This window comes from Phalangium opilio, unplaced genomic scaffold (genome assembly GCF_054372755.1).
Source record: "Phalangium opilio isolate 3A_F unplaced genomic scaffold, DU_Popi_V2 ptg000011l_1, whole genome shotgun sequence".
NCBI lineage: Eukaryota > Metazoa > Arthropoda > Arachnida > Opiliones > Phalangiidae > Phalangium > Phalangium opilio.
In genome coordinates this window covers 9,857,124-9,873,582 of record NW_028324147.1, presented here as the reverse complement: position 1 = coordinate 9,873,582, position 16,459 = coordinate 9,857,124, and the positions used below count along the sequence as shown (strand labels likewise).

General features: G+C 38.2%; 1 protein-coding gene across 3 annotated transcripts; it reads right to left on the bottom strand.

Moving 5' to 3' along the window:
- Positions 1 to 1,255: 1,255 nt before the first annotated feature.
- Positions 1,256 to 16,397, bottom strand: LOC149712046 (uncharacterized). 3 transcript variants are annotated; one of them, XM_089860588.1, is made up of 10 exons: positions 9,160 to 16,397; positions 5,793 to 5,993; positions 5,687 to 5,726; positions 5,051 to 5,127; positions 3,461 to 3,521; positions 3,228 to 3,392; positions 2,998 to 3,166; positions 2,123 to 2,331; positions 1,754 to 2,067; positions 1,256 to 1,687 (listed from the first exon to the last, which is right to left on the bottom strand). In XM_089860588.1, exons 2-10 carry the CDS (start codon positions 5,843 to 5,845, stop codon positions 1,486 to 1,488), a joined length of 1,290 nt encoding a protein of 429 aa, XP_089716714.1. In that variant the 5' UTR covers positions 5,846 to 5,993; positions 9,160 to 16,397; the 3' UTR covers positions 1,256 to 1,485. The 3 variants fall into 3 exon arrangements, with proteins under 3 accessions (XP_089716714.1, XP_089716713.1, XP_089716715.1); XM_089860587.1 differs by having other exon boundaries at positions 5,793 to 9,345; positions 9,457 to 16,397; XM_089860589.1 differs by lacking the exon at positions 5,051 to 5,127 and having other exon boundaries at positions 5,793 to 16,397.
- Positions 16,398 to 16,459: the final 62 nt, after the last annotated feature.

The following is a 16,459-nucleotide window of genomic DNA, read 5'->3' as shown; positions in this document are numbered from 1 at the left end:
AAAGGTGGCAGCTAATTAATTGGAGAATATTTTGGAAAAGGTGGAAGCTAACTATTAGGAGAATATTTTGGAAAAGGTGGCAGCTAATTAATTGGAGAATATTTTGGAAAAGGTGGCAGCTAATTAGTAGGAGAATATTTTGGAAAAGGTGGCAGCTAACTATTAGGAGAATATTTTGGAAAAGGTGGCAGCTAATTAGTAGGAGAATGTTTTGGAAAAGGTGGTAGCTAATTAATAGGAGAATGTTTTGGAAAAGGTGGCAACTAATTAATAGGAGAATATTTTGGAAAAGGTGGCGACGAATTATTGGGACCATTGCTTTGGAAAAGGAGGCAACTAATTAGGTAACCAAATAATCACGAGACCAAACCGTCCCGAGACCAAATAATCACGATACCAAATAGTCCCGAGACCAAATAATCACGATACCAAATAGTCCCGAGACCAAATAATCACGATACCAAATAGTCCCGAGACCAAATAATCACGATACCAAATAGTCCCAAGACCAAAAAGTCCCGAGACCAAATAGTACCGAGACCAAATCGGTGAGACCAATTAGTCCCGCGACCAAATCGGCGAGACCAAAATGGCGAGACCAATTCGGCGAGACCAAATTGTCCTGCTCCGCCTAATTGCTGATTTCTAAATTTTTTTGTGAATTCCGATGATTACTGAACGAATTCCTTGATTTCTGTGATTACAATTATTTTCGGTGATTTCCATAATCTTTACACTGATTTCCCGTTATTGCCGCAGTTTGCTTGTGATTCCTGTTGAAATTCAGGTGATTTTTGGTGAATTCCGTGATTACCACTGGATTCTTCGTGAATTTCTATAATTTCTATGAATGCAGTGATTATTTCTATTTCAACTGATTATGATTTTTATTTTCGATTTTCGAATTCCTCAACTGATTACGCGCGATTATTTCACGAAATGTGTGATTACCGAGGTGATTACAAAAGATTACTAGTAAATTACGTGATTATTTCTGATTTTATCAAGATTTGACCTGATTTCCAGTGATTATCGGAGATTTCTGATTACCTTTGATTACAAACAAGAATGATTTTGATTACTGATGATTTTCTAAGAATTCTAGAAATCAAGTATTCGATTTCTGCGGTTTTGTACACCTGATTATTCAAGTGACTAACCCCTCGGTGTGAAATGAAATAGTTTTTAATTGTTATTAAGCTGTTATGTACTGGTTTGAGATGAACACGTTATAAAATCAACGATAAGATTTTAGATCTGAAAAAGCAAATTTTTATTTGTATCGTATTTTACAAAATCGATTTGTGCTGTTGTTTGAATTTCAAACGCTAACTGCAAGTGTACTATTTCCGTACTTGTCAACCTCTAATAAATACGGTGTTATTTCGATTGTGTAACAGATTTCGCAGATTTCGAAGTAGAACCCATATTTGTGCATTTTCGATTCCGTGTTGTGACATACTTCATTTTCAGCATTTAAGCGAGTTAGTTGAAGATAATTTCCGCGGTGACAAAAGCTCCTGTTACTGACCACAGCATGAGAAGAAAGAAAAAAGGAACGCTGACACTACTGAGGTCCAAGTCAACCGTGCTTTTCAACGGTTTCTTCCATGTTAGCTGTTCTACGGTGTAATCGAAAGCTAATTTCTGATACTTGAAAACTTGTTTTTCGAACATCGGTTCAACCCTGTAATAAAACAGAAGTTAAGCCCGTTTTATCATTAGTCGATAAAATTCGTAAATTCGTACTTACATCAGTTGGGCGTTCAATTTTGGCTTGGTTCTGATCCAAGAGGTGTTGATAATGAGGTATGAATAGTCGATTTTAAGATCTTGACGCGAAAAGTAAAGTCCTCCTTTTTCCACCAAGAGTTGTTTATTCCTGGGATCTTTCAATAACGTTTTCATAAACGAAATCAGCAAGTCTTCGTTTATGATCAGAGCTCTTTCCATCGAAAGAATAGGAATGTACCCATCAGTCTTTTCATAACTGAATGGGGAGCTGAACAAATCTTTGTAGAAATCGAATTTGTCTAGCCATTCTTTAACAACTGGATCGTTGGTTGCCTATAGACACAACAATGACATCAGAAAAATGAAGGATTTAATACGAAGATATTACCTTAAGATATTGGAAATCGTTAAAAGAAGGAAAAGTCGGTTTAATCCCCGATTTCATCAAGTCCGAGAGCGTGTCGATGTAATTGTAACTTTCCGTCGAGAACTCCGTGCGCATGAAACAACCCAAGAAAAACAGAATGAATGTCACTCCGATCAGCCACGACGAAGCGAGAAGACGACAAGTAATATGTGGCAAAATTACTGGAATCCCTACAAAAAAGAATTATCCCATTCGCTTTTTGCTGATTAAAGCGACGGCTCCCTTCGTAATTTATAAGAAAAATATTACTGCTGATTGATTCTCTTATTATGACATAAATCATCTATATCTATATAAATCAAAGTGCTGACTGGCTGATAATCAACGCCCAGCCCAAACCGCTTGCCCTAGAAGGCTGAAAATTTGCAGGAACGTTACACATGGGTAGTAGGCGCGTACTAAGAAATATTTTTCCAATCCACCGCCATCTTAATAAATGGCGCCCAGAAATGTAAAAAAATCTTCTCTATGCAACAAAGTCCGCGCGTTTCAACCGATTTCACAAATATTTAGTACACAGGTTTCCTTTAACCTATAGACGAGCTGAATGGTCTTTTGGGTCAGATTTTTTGCCATCTTTTTAAATGGCGGCCTCAAATTTAAAAACCCTTCTTTGTGGAATAATGTCCGCGTGAAAAGTAATAAAAAATGTACCGACGGGCTGACGGGCAACGACGAGTGCCTTCGCTCCTAGGGTGCTACAGAAACATAAGTCATCAGTAAAATCTACCCATTCTTTATATCATTTTGATGGAAGTTCTTATTAGAGGCGAGCGATGCCCTGGCCCCGCGGGTAAGAGCTATAGTTCTCAAATATAGACGAGCCAATCTCTCACCTTCGCCGCACAATAGCGAGGCGTTCTCCCAGACATTTTCCAGGGTTTCATGGGTCATTTTCTTTACGACTTTTTTGGTGGATAACGATTTGTATTTGTTGGTTACGATGGAGTGAATAACGAGCAAAAACGAAAGAAGTACCAAGGTTGCCACCATTAATATCTGAACCTATAATTAAACCAAGATAGAAATTCAATTAACAGAGTTGATTCTTATTGAGCGGAATTACTTCGATGTCCATATTTAAGAAGGACCAGGAAGTGGACGTGACTGTCAGCTTCGGATGGGACACGATAATCATCTTGTTTGTTCCGCAAGGCAGAGAAGGAGTGATGTAATCCAGTCGATTCTCGAAAAATGAGCCCGTCAAAGGGTACTCGATAATATGAGATTTCTAAAAAAAGTGTGTTAATTATTTATACTTCGAATTTCGGTTTTTTACAATGTTTAAAACTCGCGTACCTCCAAAACAGAGTATATATTATCAACGTTGTAAAAGATATTTTTCTTTATGAAATCGACCCTAAAAAACATCGTTAAAATCTAATTACAATAAGATGTTTAGTTTGTGACAGACCGTAAGCTTGTTTCTGATGGTTTTTAACATTGCTTTACATACTGAGGGGAAACGTTATTATAAACTTATGGTGCAAATCAATAAATAGATCTATAAAGAAATTCGCCCGTAAGTTGTTTTTCTCTCAGTAGCACTGTATTTTGGAATTGCAGTCAGTTCAGTTCGGTTCATATTATTCTCGAAGCTACTCGAAATCCTTGAACTACGAAAATAAAATTTATATTTTCTTTTTACTTGACGTCACGTATGCTTAGAGACCTCGTTGTTATCAACAACGAGGTTAAGGCTTAGCACCTTTTCTATCGACATTTAAGTAGTTAATTACCAGTTTCAAAATAGAGGCTAAGCCTCGGACACGCCCGCCTACAGCTCTACATGACTAACGAGTATATTATAATACTACGAGAAGAGTCGTGACCAGTCTGTTTTATCCAGAAAATTACCTTATTTCAATGCCTCGTCGGAAAACATTGAAAAACATCTTGCAACACGTTGTTTTTGACTGCCAACTAGACATAGCGTTATGAGCATAAAACGCTCTACTAAGTTGCCCACATATTCTGACAAATCATCAAGGACCACACAAGAAGGAATTTACTATAAGAAGGCCTAAAAAAACGTCCGGTGTGCGCGTGATAGTCGACAATCCCCCTCATGGGTGGGGGGGGGGAGGCTGGAAACCAAGGCGGGACTTAATATTTTATCTTACTCAATATTTTCTACCAGCTATCTCTTTTACCTTTTCGTTAAGTCTTGGTTTGGTTTTTCGGAACTCACGAAATCATAAATATAGTACACTTGATTCGATTTAGAAACAATTAAAGAAAGAACAATTTTCACGTAGAGACACGTATTCAAAATCTATTAAGTTAGGTTCAAGACCTTTAACTAACTTGTTAATGGCAATTAAAAACAATTCCCTAACCGTTTCAGCACCGCTGGCAGCTCCATTTTCTGTTTACTTTGCTCGAGGTTTTTTTTTTCACTATTCGGAATACGTCAATCGCGTCTGTATGACCTATCCCCACAGGATCCAATAGGAAAGCGCAGAACAATGACAGACATGAAAGGGGCGGGGCTTACTTGTCCACTAACACCGGCGTAAGAGTAGAAGCGTAAAATCTAATGACTTAGGCATTCTTATAGTAAATTAATTCTTGGACCACACTATTAAGTTTCTCGATACGGTGTGTATTGCGGTAAAAACAACTAGTAGGCGAATATTTTTATCGGTCTAGTAGGTGGAGGTGTACGTATAGAATTTGGCTTCGGAATTAGATCTCCATTATAAATAAAAGACAATTACTCGTCTCTATTAAGCGTTTCAAATTTAATATTCATCGAACAGTCTATATGGTTGAAATGAGGGATTACGAAAATTTGTTTTGCCATATTTCCCGTGTAAAGTTTATGTTCTTGAATATCTTAAAATTTCCTTATCTTTTTTTAATCAATATTCGCAGTGTGAAATTTACTTTAGGTTGAGGAATCGTTTAAAATACTCCGCGGTGAACTCGTACTGTGCCTTACAGTTGTCATCATCCCACGAATACTGGGAAGAAATGAAATTGTCGTCTTAATAGTTGATTTTATAAAAGAGCTTATAGAGAAAATGTTGTCCTCGACGTCATTTTTTACGTCATATCGGTAGAGTGAATGAAAGCCGACCATTTCCTTAAAGCATAGCCCACTTCATCACGCTGACTGCTCAAGCAACAAGCGTGATCGAATGGAATATACTTAAAATGAAAACTTTCTTATTGCCGTTAAGCCTTGGCTTCGTAGGTTTATTCACATTCATTTCAAAATTTAAGTAAAACAATGAATGTAAATCAGAGTTCAATTATTATTATTAATTTATAAAGATTATCTTTCTCGCTTGGTGTGGCGACTTATAAAATGTCCAAGGCATAGACGGATCAAAACGACTGGCCCCTAAATATTTTTGGAAACGAAAATGCAACCCTGCAATACATCTAGGTCACGTGACTTAGAGACGAAGCAACATTCGAACCAGATGGCCAAGACCATAAGGTTTATTTTATTAAACCAACTATTCCGAGACACTGAAGTCTCGCTTCAATTACGCTACCGAATATTGATAAACTCACCCAAGGCGTCGTATAATTAATATTCGTCTCTTGAGCATACCTATGATATTATATTCATTTTCAAATCAACGATATACTATTTAGGATTTAAAAATTAAATTTGTACCTATATTTGAAATGTCGATCATTTCCAACATATACAAGTTCTTTCATTGCCATTTTGGGGTCGCACGCAAATTTTGATGTCTTTACAATTGTTCTTCAGTAACAGCGGAATAAGTCTAGGCATAGCTGACTCGATCGTGGCTGTGAGTACTTGGGCTGTTGTTTAGGTACCTGATTACCGACTGCTTCATAGTTGATAGAACTGGAGAGAACAATTTTAACAAATTAGAAAGTTAATAGTCGGGGGTGTGGTGCACTCGCATAGGCCAAGCTCGTGAGCGACCAAGTTTGAGGGAGTACGAAACACATCTTCACTCAAAAAAAAAAAAAAAACTAAGTTGAAATATTTCCTCTCCATTTTTTCCAGTGAATATTAATTTTTTATTGCTAAATAATGATAAGCTACGTCCGTTGAAATTATAATTATCAGGAGTTTATAATAAACACGAAGGGGGGTTATTATGAACTATTGTAATTATGAATTATATACCCGTTATAAAAATTCCACTTCATAAGTTCTATTTCTAGATGTAGCGCGTTCAAACACGCCTTGAATGCGCGTTACAAGTGTATAGATGAAATATAAATCTACCATCCTTAAAATGATAATCTTCGACATGAGAGAAAAACCTATGCCGTAAATGGGACCTAGTGCATTAGGTCTGATTGGTTCCTGCCTTTGGCAAGCTAAAATTCGTGTCCAGAAGATTAGCCAGCATGATAGGGGTGATAATGGAGCCGCCTGTTACTTTAAGGCTCATTTTCATAGGCGAGAGTTGCGTGAAAATTTCGAGCGAAAGCTGGGCCTTAATACTAATTTTACACGGCTCACGTGACCCCCCGTATAGTTGATCTCCAATAAATCGTACAACTAAAAACATTTCTGAAACACGATCGTGTATCCCCTTAATTTCTAATAACGTCACAAAATGGTCACATTTCAAATAATATCAAATGTGGATGAGAGGGAAAGTATGACAATGGCCATAGAGCCTGTATTAAAAAACGCGGACATCAAAGTTTCGCCAATAACTATTTAGTCTACTAGTGACTGATGGACTTGCAAACTCGCGACTGAAAGTAGTTCAGACACTTATGCTCCTTGGTTTAACCATAGCCCACTTGATCACGCAAGCTACTCGCACTATAGCTAAATTACTGAGACTTGTTTTATACTTATCTAGTTTTATGTGCTCTTCTATTGCTTCGATAACCTTACTAAAATCCATATTATACCTTCAAATACCTTTTAAAACATTACCAACTATTCTGTCCTGACTACAAACACAAATCGAGGAAGTTCTAGCATACACAATAGCAGACGACGGTAACCACGTAACCGCGAATTAACACAACTTACACAAGACCTATTTTAAGGGAGTGAACAGGCCCAGTATAGCTACGCCAATAAAACGGTCAACTACGGCGAAACTCTGATGACTCGCGATTTTTGGCCATTTTCATACTTTTCCTCTCATCCACTTTTGATAATATTAATGAAACTAAATTGTGCACCCACATAAAGTATAATTTTTAAAAACCATACGAATCAAATAATGTATCTAAAACAAAATCCTGGATCCCCTAAACCAGAAATCACTATGACCGTAAACCGTCCCCTCTATTTTGCGAAACCGAACCATCTAGCATAATCTGATGTATCACGCGCACGAAGCATAGAGAATGGAAGGTGTCACACCTTCCTTTCTCTATGCACAAAGTGTACGAAAATTTTCATCTTGTTTCTTTCAGTCAAAAAGCCCGCGAAATTTAAACTACCTTTCTTTCCTCTCTCTCCTCTCCAAGCGGGACGCCCACTTTCCCTCTTTCCCTCTCGATTATATACCAGGCAGCAGACTTGTAAATAGGGGGTACCAGGGAGCCTGTGACACCCAAGAAAATTCACAGGACACCCTGAAAAGATATTTTTAGGTGGGGTCGGGTACCACCCGGGTACCCTGAAAAATTCGGGGTGATGAGAAGTTGAGAACTCTCACCCATAACCACAACTCAAAACAGCTCTCAAAAAAGGGGAAAAAATGTAATGACGAATATTACCCCTCAAAACTGTGCCCTTCCTCACATTTTGTTTATTTACCTTTGTCCACTAGGGAGCCCCGGGTACCCAAGAAAATTCTGCTTTGGAGGGGTCGGGAGCGGCTCCCGATGAAATTATCACTATTTACAAGTCTGCCAGGCAGGCAGTTCTCTCTCTACGTCGCGCTTTCCTTCGTTTCTCTCCGAGCTTCTCTCTCTCCAAATCGTGTACGCTATCTCCGTATCGTGTACGCATAGAGAAAGGAAGGTGTAACACCTTCCTTTCTCTATGGTGTACGCGTCCGGCAGAGGGACAGTCGCTTGGGCCCTTTCTTAAATTTTACCGGAATTAAAATTCCGTGTAAAATTAAAAAGTACGCTCCGGCGCATTTTCAAACTCCAGAAGCGTGAAGAGTTTTCGAATTTTCTAGCTTCTATGAAAACGAGCCTTTAGTTCGACCCGAGCCGTAGTTGTGGTCGGAGTTTTCGCTTTCGATATCGTTAGTTTTTAGCTTAAAAGGAACTCGATAGAAGCTCAACACACCCATAGGCAGAACTGAGCTCGGTTAGAGATTTTATTTTAGTTAAAATTTTCATTAAGACACTCTACCACTGTACGTCTAAAGTGTCGGGGATGGGGTGAGAACCCTCTTTATTTGTGGGGTCGGATACTTCTGAATTTCTATCTTTGGTGTCTTTATATTTCTTTTCATTTTATTTATATGCTAATTAAATAGCTAACAATGTGACGCTAAGTAGCCAATTCCATGGTTTGAAATGTAACCCTTCAATGGCATAGCTTTCTAGAGAAATACACGTAACTTCTAATATAAACACCGCCTTAAGACCATTCTAAAATAACGTCAGTACATACTTGCTTTTGATATTAAAATTACCCTAGATTTCTCAAAATGTCGAAACAGGGAAGCGGATTTGAAAGCGTGAAATCCTTTTGTTCGACGGGTGATAGAAATTTTAAAGGGTGTAGTATGCCTTCCATTTAAATTAAGGCAATCCCATAATTGTCTCACTCGATTTAAATTTATCGAGCAAACGTGAAACACAATTCACATTGCTTAAGCATAAAATTAAATTCAATGCTTCAACTTACAATTATTATTTCCTTCCTTTTAAAATACACGATTGAAAAATCAGCGCTTCCATTCACTCTCCCTACGATGGCGAACTAAAACTGGGGTTTATCTTTCCTAAACTAAATTTTATTCGTTTATATCATCAGCATAAACAAACACACGGCCAAAGTCACCCAAAAATCTGTTTCTAAAATGATCAAATCTAAGCGATAAATAGTTGAAAAGAATTGTACTGACCTTCAAAAAGTTGCCATGCACACTTTGGGTCACTACCACGATTACTGTTCTTGTTGTTTACCGTTAACTCCTGCTCACTAAATTGCTGCTAGGGTAGAAAGCAAAGTGGGGAATAGTTTGGAGAAATCTAGAAGCATATCGCAATTAGAAATCAATCCGAGTTCTGCGACTACTCTTTTGTGACGTCTTAAATATAGAGAATATGGTTAATAATTTTGTGACCCAAAATTAAAAGCGTTGCGCATGAAACACTTTAGCATGAAAAAAAAAAAAGGTTTTGAACGAGAATTTTATTACCATTTCTAGCGTTGGATTCCATTATAGTTAGTCTCAATGTACGGTCTGTTCTTCACGAAAGTTACTTCGACTTAAAGGAAAAATGAAATGGCCACAAAACCATGATTTAATAGAGTCAGACTAATAAAACAAGATCAACACAATTAACAAATACTTTGCAAAATATTTCGGTTAATTTTATATAAATTTCCGAAATTACCATTAAGCGAACTATATTACCGCTTTCATTATCAGTAAAACCAACATACTTGTAACCGCAGGTACAGTAAATTTTTTTAGCCACATCGTATACGATGAGGCTCTTAGTTTAATCTGCCCTGTTGTCATTCTCGTAGTAGTAGTAGTAGTAGTAGTAGTGCCATAATCCTGCCTTTGGCAGTATCGTTCATCATTTTTGAACGTCGAGAGAAAATATTTTTCTTTTTAGTTAACGTTACAGTTCAAAGGTGGAGTTTTAAACTTGATACAGGGAAGAGATTATATTTTTTAAATTTTCTTCCTCCACGGAGAATCGAACCGCGGACCTATCGCTCGCCAGCCCAGTACTAAGCAGCCTTGAAGTTGTTAAGTATAAACAAGTATAACATTCACTTTGAAAAGAAAACCGTCATGGGTCCTTTAACCAATTAGCGATCCCGATACCACGACCACGTGAACTTTTAGCAGACATGAGCGCGCTTTTTCATACTGTTGTTGCTTAATTAAGGGCAAGTCTAATTTAAATCGTAAAATTTTAAACATGTCTTTATTTTAGTACGTATAAATAAAGCAATACATTTTTAAGAATTTCGAAATTTTACCTTATATAACTTTTTTCAGGCTAACAGAAGTTGATGTCCGTTTCCCGTGACGAAAAAGGTTAGGGCTTAGGATTAAAGGGTATGGGAATTTACATTTTCATATCATATTTCAGCGCAAAAGTGGTATTATATTACACTTTCAAGTCTCTACTTTCAAAATATCAAGTTTTTAATATAATTGAACCAAAGTTTCTATTGAAAAATCACGAAAACTCAGTTTCGATATATCAACAATGTTGTCTTGTCAAGCTTGTTCACCTGCTTGATGACATCACTGTGAATCCTATACGCGCGAGGTATACGCGTCTCGAGCTTTGTCCATGCTTCTCGCCAGTCTAAACTCTGGGTCTGATAGCGGTGAGAGTGGCACCATCTTGCGTGAAAAATATATATCTGTCACGTCAGCCAACAGGGAAACGTTTTAGCCTTTCTTAAAAAGTGGATTTCAAATAATTTCACATGAAGCATTTTCAAATGGATATAGCCAAATAATCAGAAATCGGAGAAGTAAAAGCTTGATATTTTTGAATTCACAGTAATTAATTCTATCTTTTGTTATATAAATCAGAGGTTTTTCAAACGAAGCTTCTCATACCCTTTAAGAATAATCCTTACAAAGCCTTGTTTGAAACCTTAAATTGAAGGGCGCGACTCGTGTGAGCCAACCTCTTACGTAGTTATGAATCAGAAGAGGGAAGGAAATAATTCCTGCTCATTTGTAATATCACAACAGATTTTTGGGTGAACCTGGTTTTTTAAATTGTCATTTTTTTATCTAGGTGGAATGTTAACGGATTTTAACGAAACTTGTCTTCCTTTGAAAAGAAAAATACCCCTTCCGTCATAAAATGGCATATTAAATGAGACTTGCCAAAGATAAGCGTTAGGATTAGCACTTTAACTTTCGAAACGCTTCCCGTAAAATTAAGGGATATATTTTTTGTTTTGAAAAAGATTTTCATGTTCTGTTGTTAGTCTAAATCCATTGCAAAATGATAATCTGCTCATTTTATGCTCTCTTTTAAGACAATTATTCTCGTGGAAAAAATAGCAGGAAAAACCAGAAGAAAATAGGGGAAGTGGGTAGCCGTAGCCTTGAGCCATACAAGTCGTCCAGTGATTCTCACTTACAATGGTCGATTCCCCTACCACCCTTAAAATTTGAATCTGGCCAATCGGCGCGAAGCATAAAATAGTACCAGATTTCATTGCGAACGCCACCATGTAGCCAACTGTGGAACTAACTTGTGTAGTCTGCTTATATTTCTGCTGTGCTTCAGTTTGAGTTAGGGTTACGTCAGGCAACGGGTTAATGCGGATATTGGTTTAATTAAGGACGAAAATTCGGTTATTTAATAAAATGAATGTCGTTAAGAGTACGCAGTGTGATTTAACGTACAAGGAAACTACCCATAAGAAAACTCAGGCTGTGTTGAAAGGAAAAGTAAGATCTACCCAAACCAATCCCAATATTAAAAATCAAACTACAACAACTTGGATACAACTTTATTACTTTTAACTCTTCCCTATCACAGTTTAAGACTTCGGACAAGTTAATTTTTTCCCTGGAACTTAGAAATACCATTGTATTTAAAAATAAAGACATATTTTAAAATAAGTTATGAATTTAGTACTTACCACTCGATTCCAGCCTCTGCCATTCTGCCTGAGTGCCTCACTGCCTCTAGCAGACGCCTCTAGTCATTTGGAAGGCGTAGGACCGTACTGTCCACAGAATCACGTCACTCGTGTGTTAATGCGCGTAAAAATCCTATCTCTCTTCACCCCCACGGGGAGGGAAATGGCGCGAAAAATCCGTAAACGGGACGCCTCGCGAAGTTGCCCAAGCTACCCACTTCCCCTATTTTCTTCTGGAAAAACGTTAAGGCCAGGTTTAATCTTAATCAGAAGAATATTGGATATCAGAACTTTCTTCGCTCGTGTGCTTTTAATTAAGGTTTTAACGAAGGTTCCATTCGTTGCACATTTAAAACAAATCATACGATACGGTCTTTACGTTTCAATTAGTTATTGTGGCGCCAATATTCTGTTGGTCAATTCAAACCAAAAGCAATAAAACAATCTATTGGAGATATCAGAAGTAGGATAAGGGACTAGAAGTAAAGAGCTCTAGCAATGGTAATAGATCCTTGCACTAGAGGTCAAAATTTAGTATTTTATGCCGCTTCCATCGCGTCTATGGTGGAGTTCCAAAAAAAATTCCTACCCCTTCTCCTCAACCTAAAGCCGCGGAATACACCGCAGGACTTTTAGGGTTTGACCTAGAACATTTGAAATTTTGAACATAAAGATGAAATTTGGTACATGTGTTATTTTTGACCCAACAAAAAATATACTAAAAGTCCCCACCCCTTCTCCTCAACCTAAAGCCGCGGAATACACCGCAGGACTTTTAGGGTTTGACCTAGAACATTTGAAATTTTGAACATAAAGATGAAAATTGGTACATGTGTTATTTTTGACCCAACAAAAAATATACTAAAAGTCCCCTGCTGTAGAGCGCGAGCTTTCGCCGCCATCTTGGAAAATGGCCGCCAGGAAGGCCAGCTACAATGTATTCCACATTCTTCTTTAAAAATTATGAAAATTGGTACACATTATGACTGAGACCACATAAGCATCATAGAAAAATTTTACAGCTCTGTGTTTGATAGTTTAGTCGCCATATAGGAAAATGGCCGCCGTGAATGCTAGGTACAGTATATTTCACCATGTTGTTGGAAAATTATGAAAATTGATAGATATTATAATCAGAGCTGTGTAAACCTCATAATATAATATTGAAGCCATTCATCAGATAGTTTGGCCGCCATGTTGGAAAATGGCCGCCGGAAATGTCATTTAGATACCGTATATTCTTCAAAAATTATGAAAATTGGTAATATTTATGTTGAAGACCGTCTAAACATCATTATTGAATATTGAAGACGTGCTACTTATAGTTTGGGCGCCATCTTGGAAAATGACTGCTAGAAATACTAAATATACTTCAAACATATAAATCTTTTCGAAATTCCTAGATTGAGTAGATGATTTGTGGCTACGTCTAGCCTCCCTATGGCGGGGCTTCCACCAAAGGTTCACGCAGTTGCGATTCTATAGCTGCGATTCGAAGCCATGTTAGACAACCGGAGAAAAGCGTTCAGCAAAGCTATGACGACAGAGCTCACCGGTAAACGTTTTCCAAAATCCGCTGCCTTTTTTGGTGATTTCTGATGAAGGCAGCCCAGATCAGTGAAAGGTCTGATCGTAATCGGATTACAGCATCGTGTTTTCATGCTTTATATGGTGCGCATTTACTTTCAGTGCGTGTAGCCACAAATAGGCTTTGGTGTTATGTAACAGTCATGTTGACAAACTAAGAAAATCGTTGAGGTGAAACGAGAGGATATCGTTACAAGGCAACCCTGTTGTGAATATGGCTTTGAACATAGAGGGTATACAGTTGAGGAGCAGAAAATTGGGCCATTACAAACACGTAAAGGTAATATCCCTCCAAAGTTTTATCTCTTCATTTCCCGTTTTTTCCCCATCGAATGATTTTAATGTGTACAAGTATATCCTTATTGGATGTAAAATGTCGTCTGACGCTATGCTTTAATACTTCATAAAATTAACTTCAGTATTTGTTCATAAAAAGAAGAAATATTTCCATATCTGGGTAAATAAGTTTGTAAGTAGTCCTCCTCTTGACTCGGAGAGGTAAAATTTTGGTTTTCCCAACTTGTTAGGACTTGATTCTAATCAAGACATTTTTGATTAATTTTAGTAAGGCGAAGCAACAGGCGTATGCTTTCAAACGTCAATAGGTTTTACACTGGACGTATCTGTGTGTGTGTCTGTCTGTCTGTGTGTGTGTCTGTCACCGCGTTCGCAGTTGGAAAATCGGATCAAACGTGTTCGCAATTTCCGAACCGCGTTCGCAGTACACAGAAATTCGGAAAATTTTACTTAATTGCTTCATCCATCTTATTTAACGCCAATCATTAACTAACCGTTACACCTTCATCTGCTGGCTAACCGCCAATTCTTTCACCCAATGCCAACACTATGCACTAGTGTTTCGTGTGCACACCAATCTGTTCTTATTGGCTTCTAACACCACCATCTACTGTTCTTTCGTCTATACCACATAGACACCAATCTGCAACATTGGCTTCTAACACCACCGTCTACTGGTCATTCGTCTATACCACATAGACACCAATCAGTAACATTGGCTTCTACTCCATCAGCGTCGATTGGCTTAAGATGTACGCGGCAAGCGGCTAGGGTTACGAGAAACATCTAGCCTCCCAATGGCAGGGCTTCTACCAAAGGTTCACGCAATTGCGCATTTTCTTATCCAGTTATGTGAATAATCAATTGCTTTTTATACCCTTAATTCACAAAAGTTCTGATATAGGTGTTCCCTAGCAGTATAACGTTAAAGATAGCTATGTTTAAAATTATTTTGGGAATTAAGTTTCTTAAACCGACTTGTTGTGTTCTTGTGTAATGAATGAACCAACAGATTTAACTAAGACTAACAGTTTATTGTTTGAATATTCGTGACATAAGTATTCGCGTACAATCGTTGTGATCGGGTCGAGGAGTGGAACTAGAATGCCTATCGTACCGAGGGGTAATCTTTATGTTGACTCGGTTGGTGGGAGATAACGGGAGATAACGACAGATAACGATAGATATTCTAGTAGACATTAATTAGATGTAAAATAGACCACATTCTATGAAATAAGATACCCTAGACATAATCCAGAATTGACTTGGTTGCATGTTCTTTTATAGGAGGTCTTAACGGTTCAGAGTGAGCCGAAAGTTAACTCCACATTTGAGTGATAGATTTTAGGCCCTCATTAGAATTATTGAGGATACATCGTTTGAAAATGTTGGCCCTCGACTCGGAGAGGTTTATTTTGGTTTTCCCAACTTGTTACGTTATGCAGTTTACTCCGCCTCTTTGCTGGTTATTCAGTTTACTCCGCCTTTTTGCTGTTTATTTCAACTTTTCTTCGATAATCATAGAAATATTACTGCAACCGTACTCTGTTTTCGAAATACCGCACTTAAGTTATGATATATTTCACCTCTGACGGAATTAAAATGGGTCATTTTGTTAAGAGTTTGGCAAAATATTACGTGGAAAGTATTAATAAACAGTAAACACATACGCAGTTTTCAAACTGCATGAGATCTATATCGATTCTGTTCTAACGAAGTAAGTTTATGTCACTGGACCAGCGCTAGCAACAACGTCTGAAATCAAGAAGGGTAAGCGCTAGCAAGTAACCACGGCTGAAATCAAGGGTTAGTGTTTTTCATATTAGACCAGTTTTTTTTAAGAATCATAAGTATTTAAGTGTTTACAAAAATATATCTAAATGGAGAAATATTTTGGAACCATTTACACCGGGTAATCCTCGGCGGATATCCGTCTTTATTGGTATTACGCATAAAAATTATGTAAGGAATTTAAAGGCCCTTGAAAAATTAATTTAGACCATCATTTACCAGATGATAATTCAAACTAGATGAAAACTAGTAGACGAAATGTTTTGCATTGTTTAACCCTTAGTGTTGTAATATTCTATAATACCGGTAGAAAAATTGGCACCCATCCGTATGTTATCACATACCGGGTGGTGACCGTTTACTTGCCCCCTTACTCGTGGGATTCTTATGAGTAACACTTCAAAAAACAACTCCAAAACTACAACACCTACGGTGCAGGGGTCTGCTCAGGGCAGAACCCACACTGATACCACTACGCTAGGGCCTGCATCCAGCGATACTCGTGCCGATTTATCGGTGCGTGTGACTGGTCAGGCTTCGAAACGCACCGTGCGTCGTCGCCGTAAACGACAGATTGCTCGGGAAAAGGCCAAATCAGGGTCTGGAACGGTCTCCACCCCCGCTGGGGGTGCGGCGACACGCGACACCCATTTGAAGAGGCCTAGAACGGAGGACTCGACTCCCTCGCCCAGTACCTCGCAGGCGGCGGCTAAAAAGGCTAAGTCCTATAGTGCCGCTGCCAGCGCCGAAAAGATGGCCATTGTTAAAAATGGCTATCCGAAGGCGGTCATCACGGAGGAAGACGTGGGCCCTATTCAGAAGGCGATTCTAGGGGCGCTGGATGGGATACCTTCGGGGAGCCGTCTACCGCGCCTTGCGAATTTTAGCCT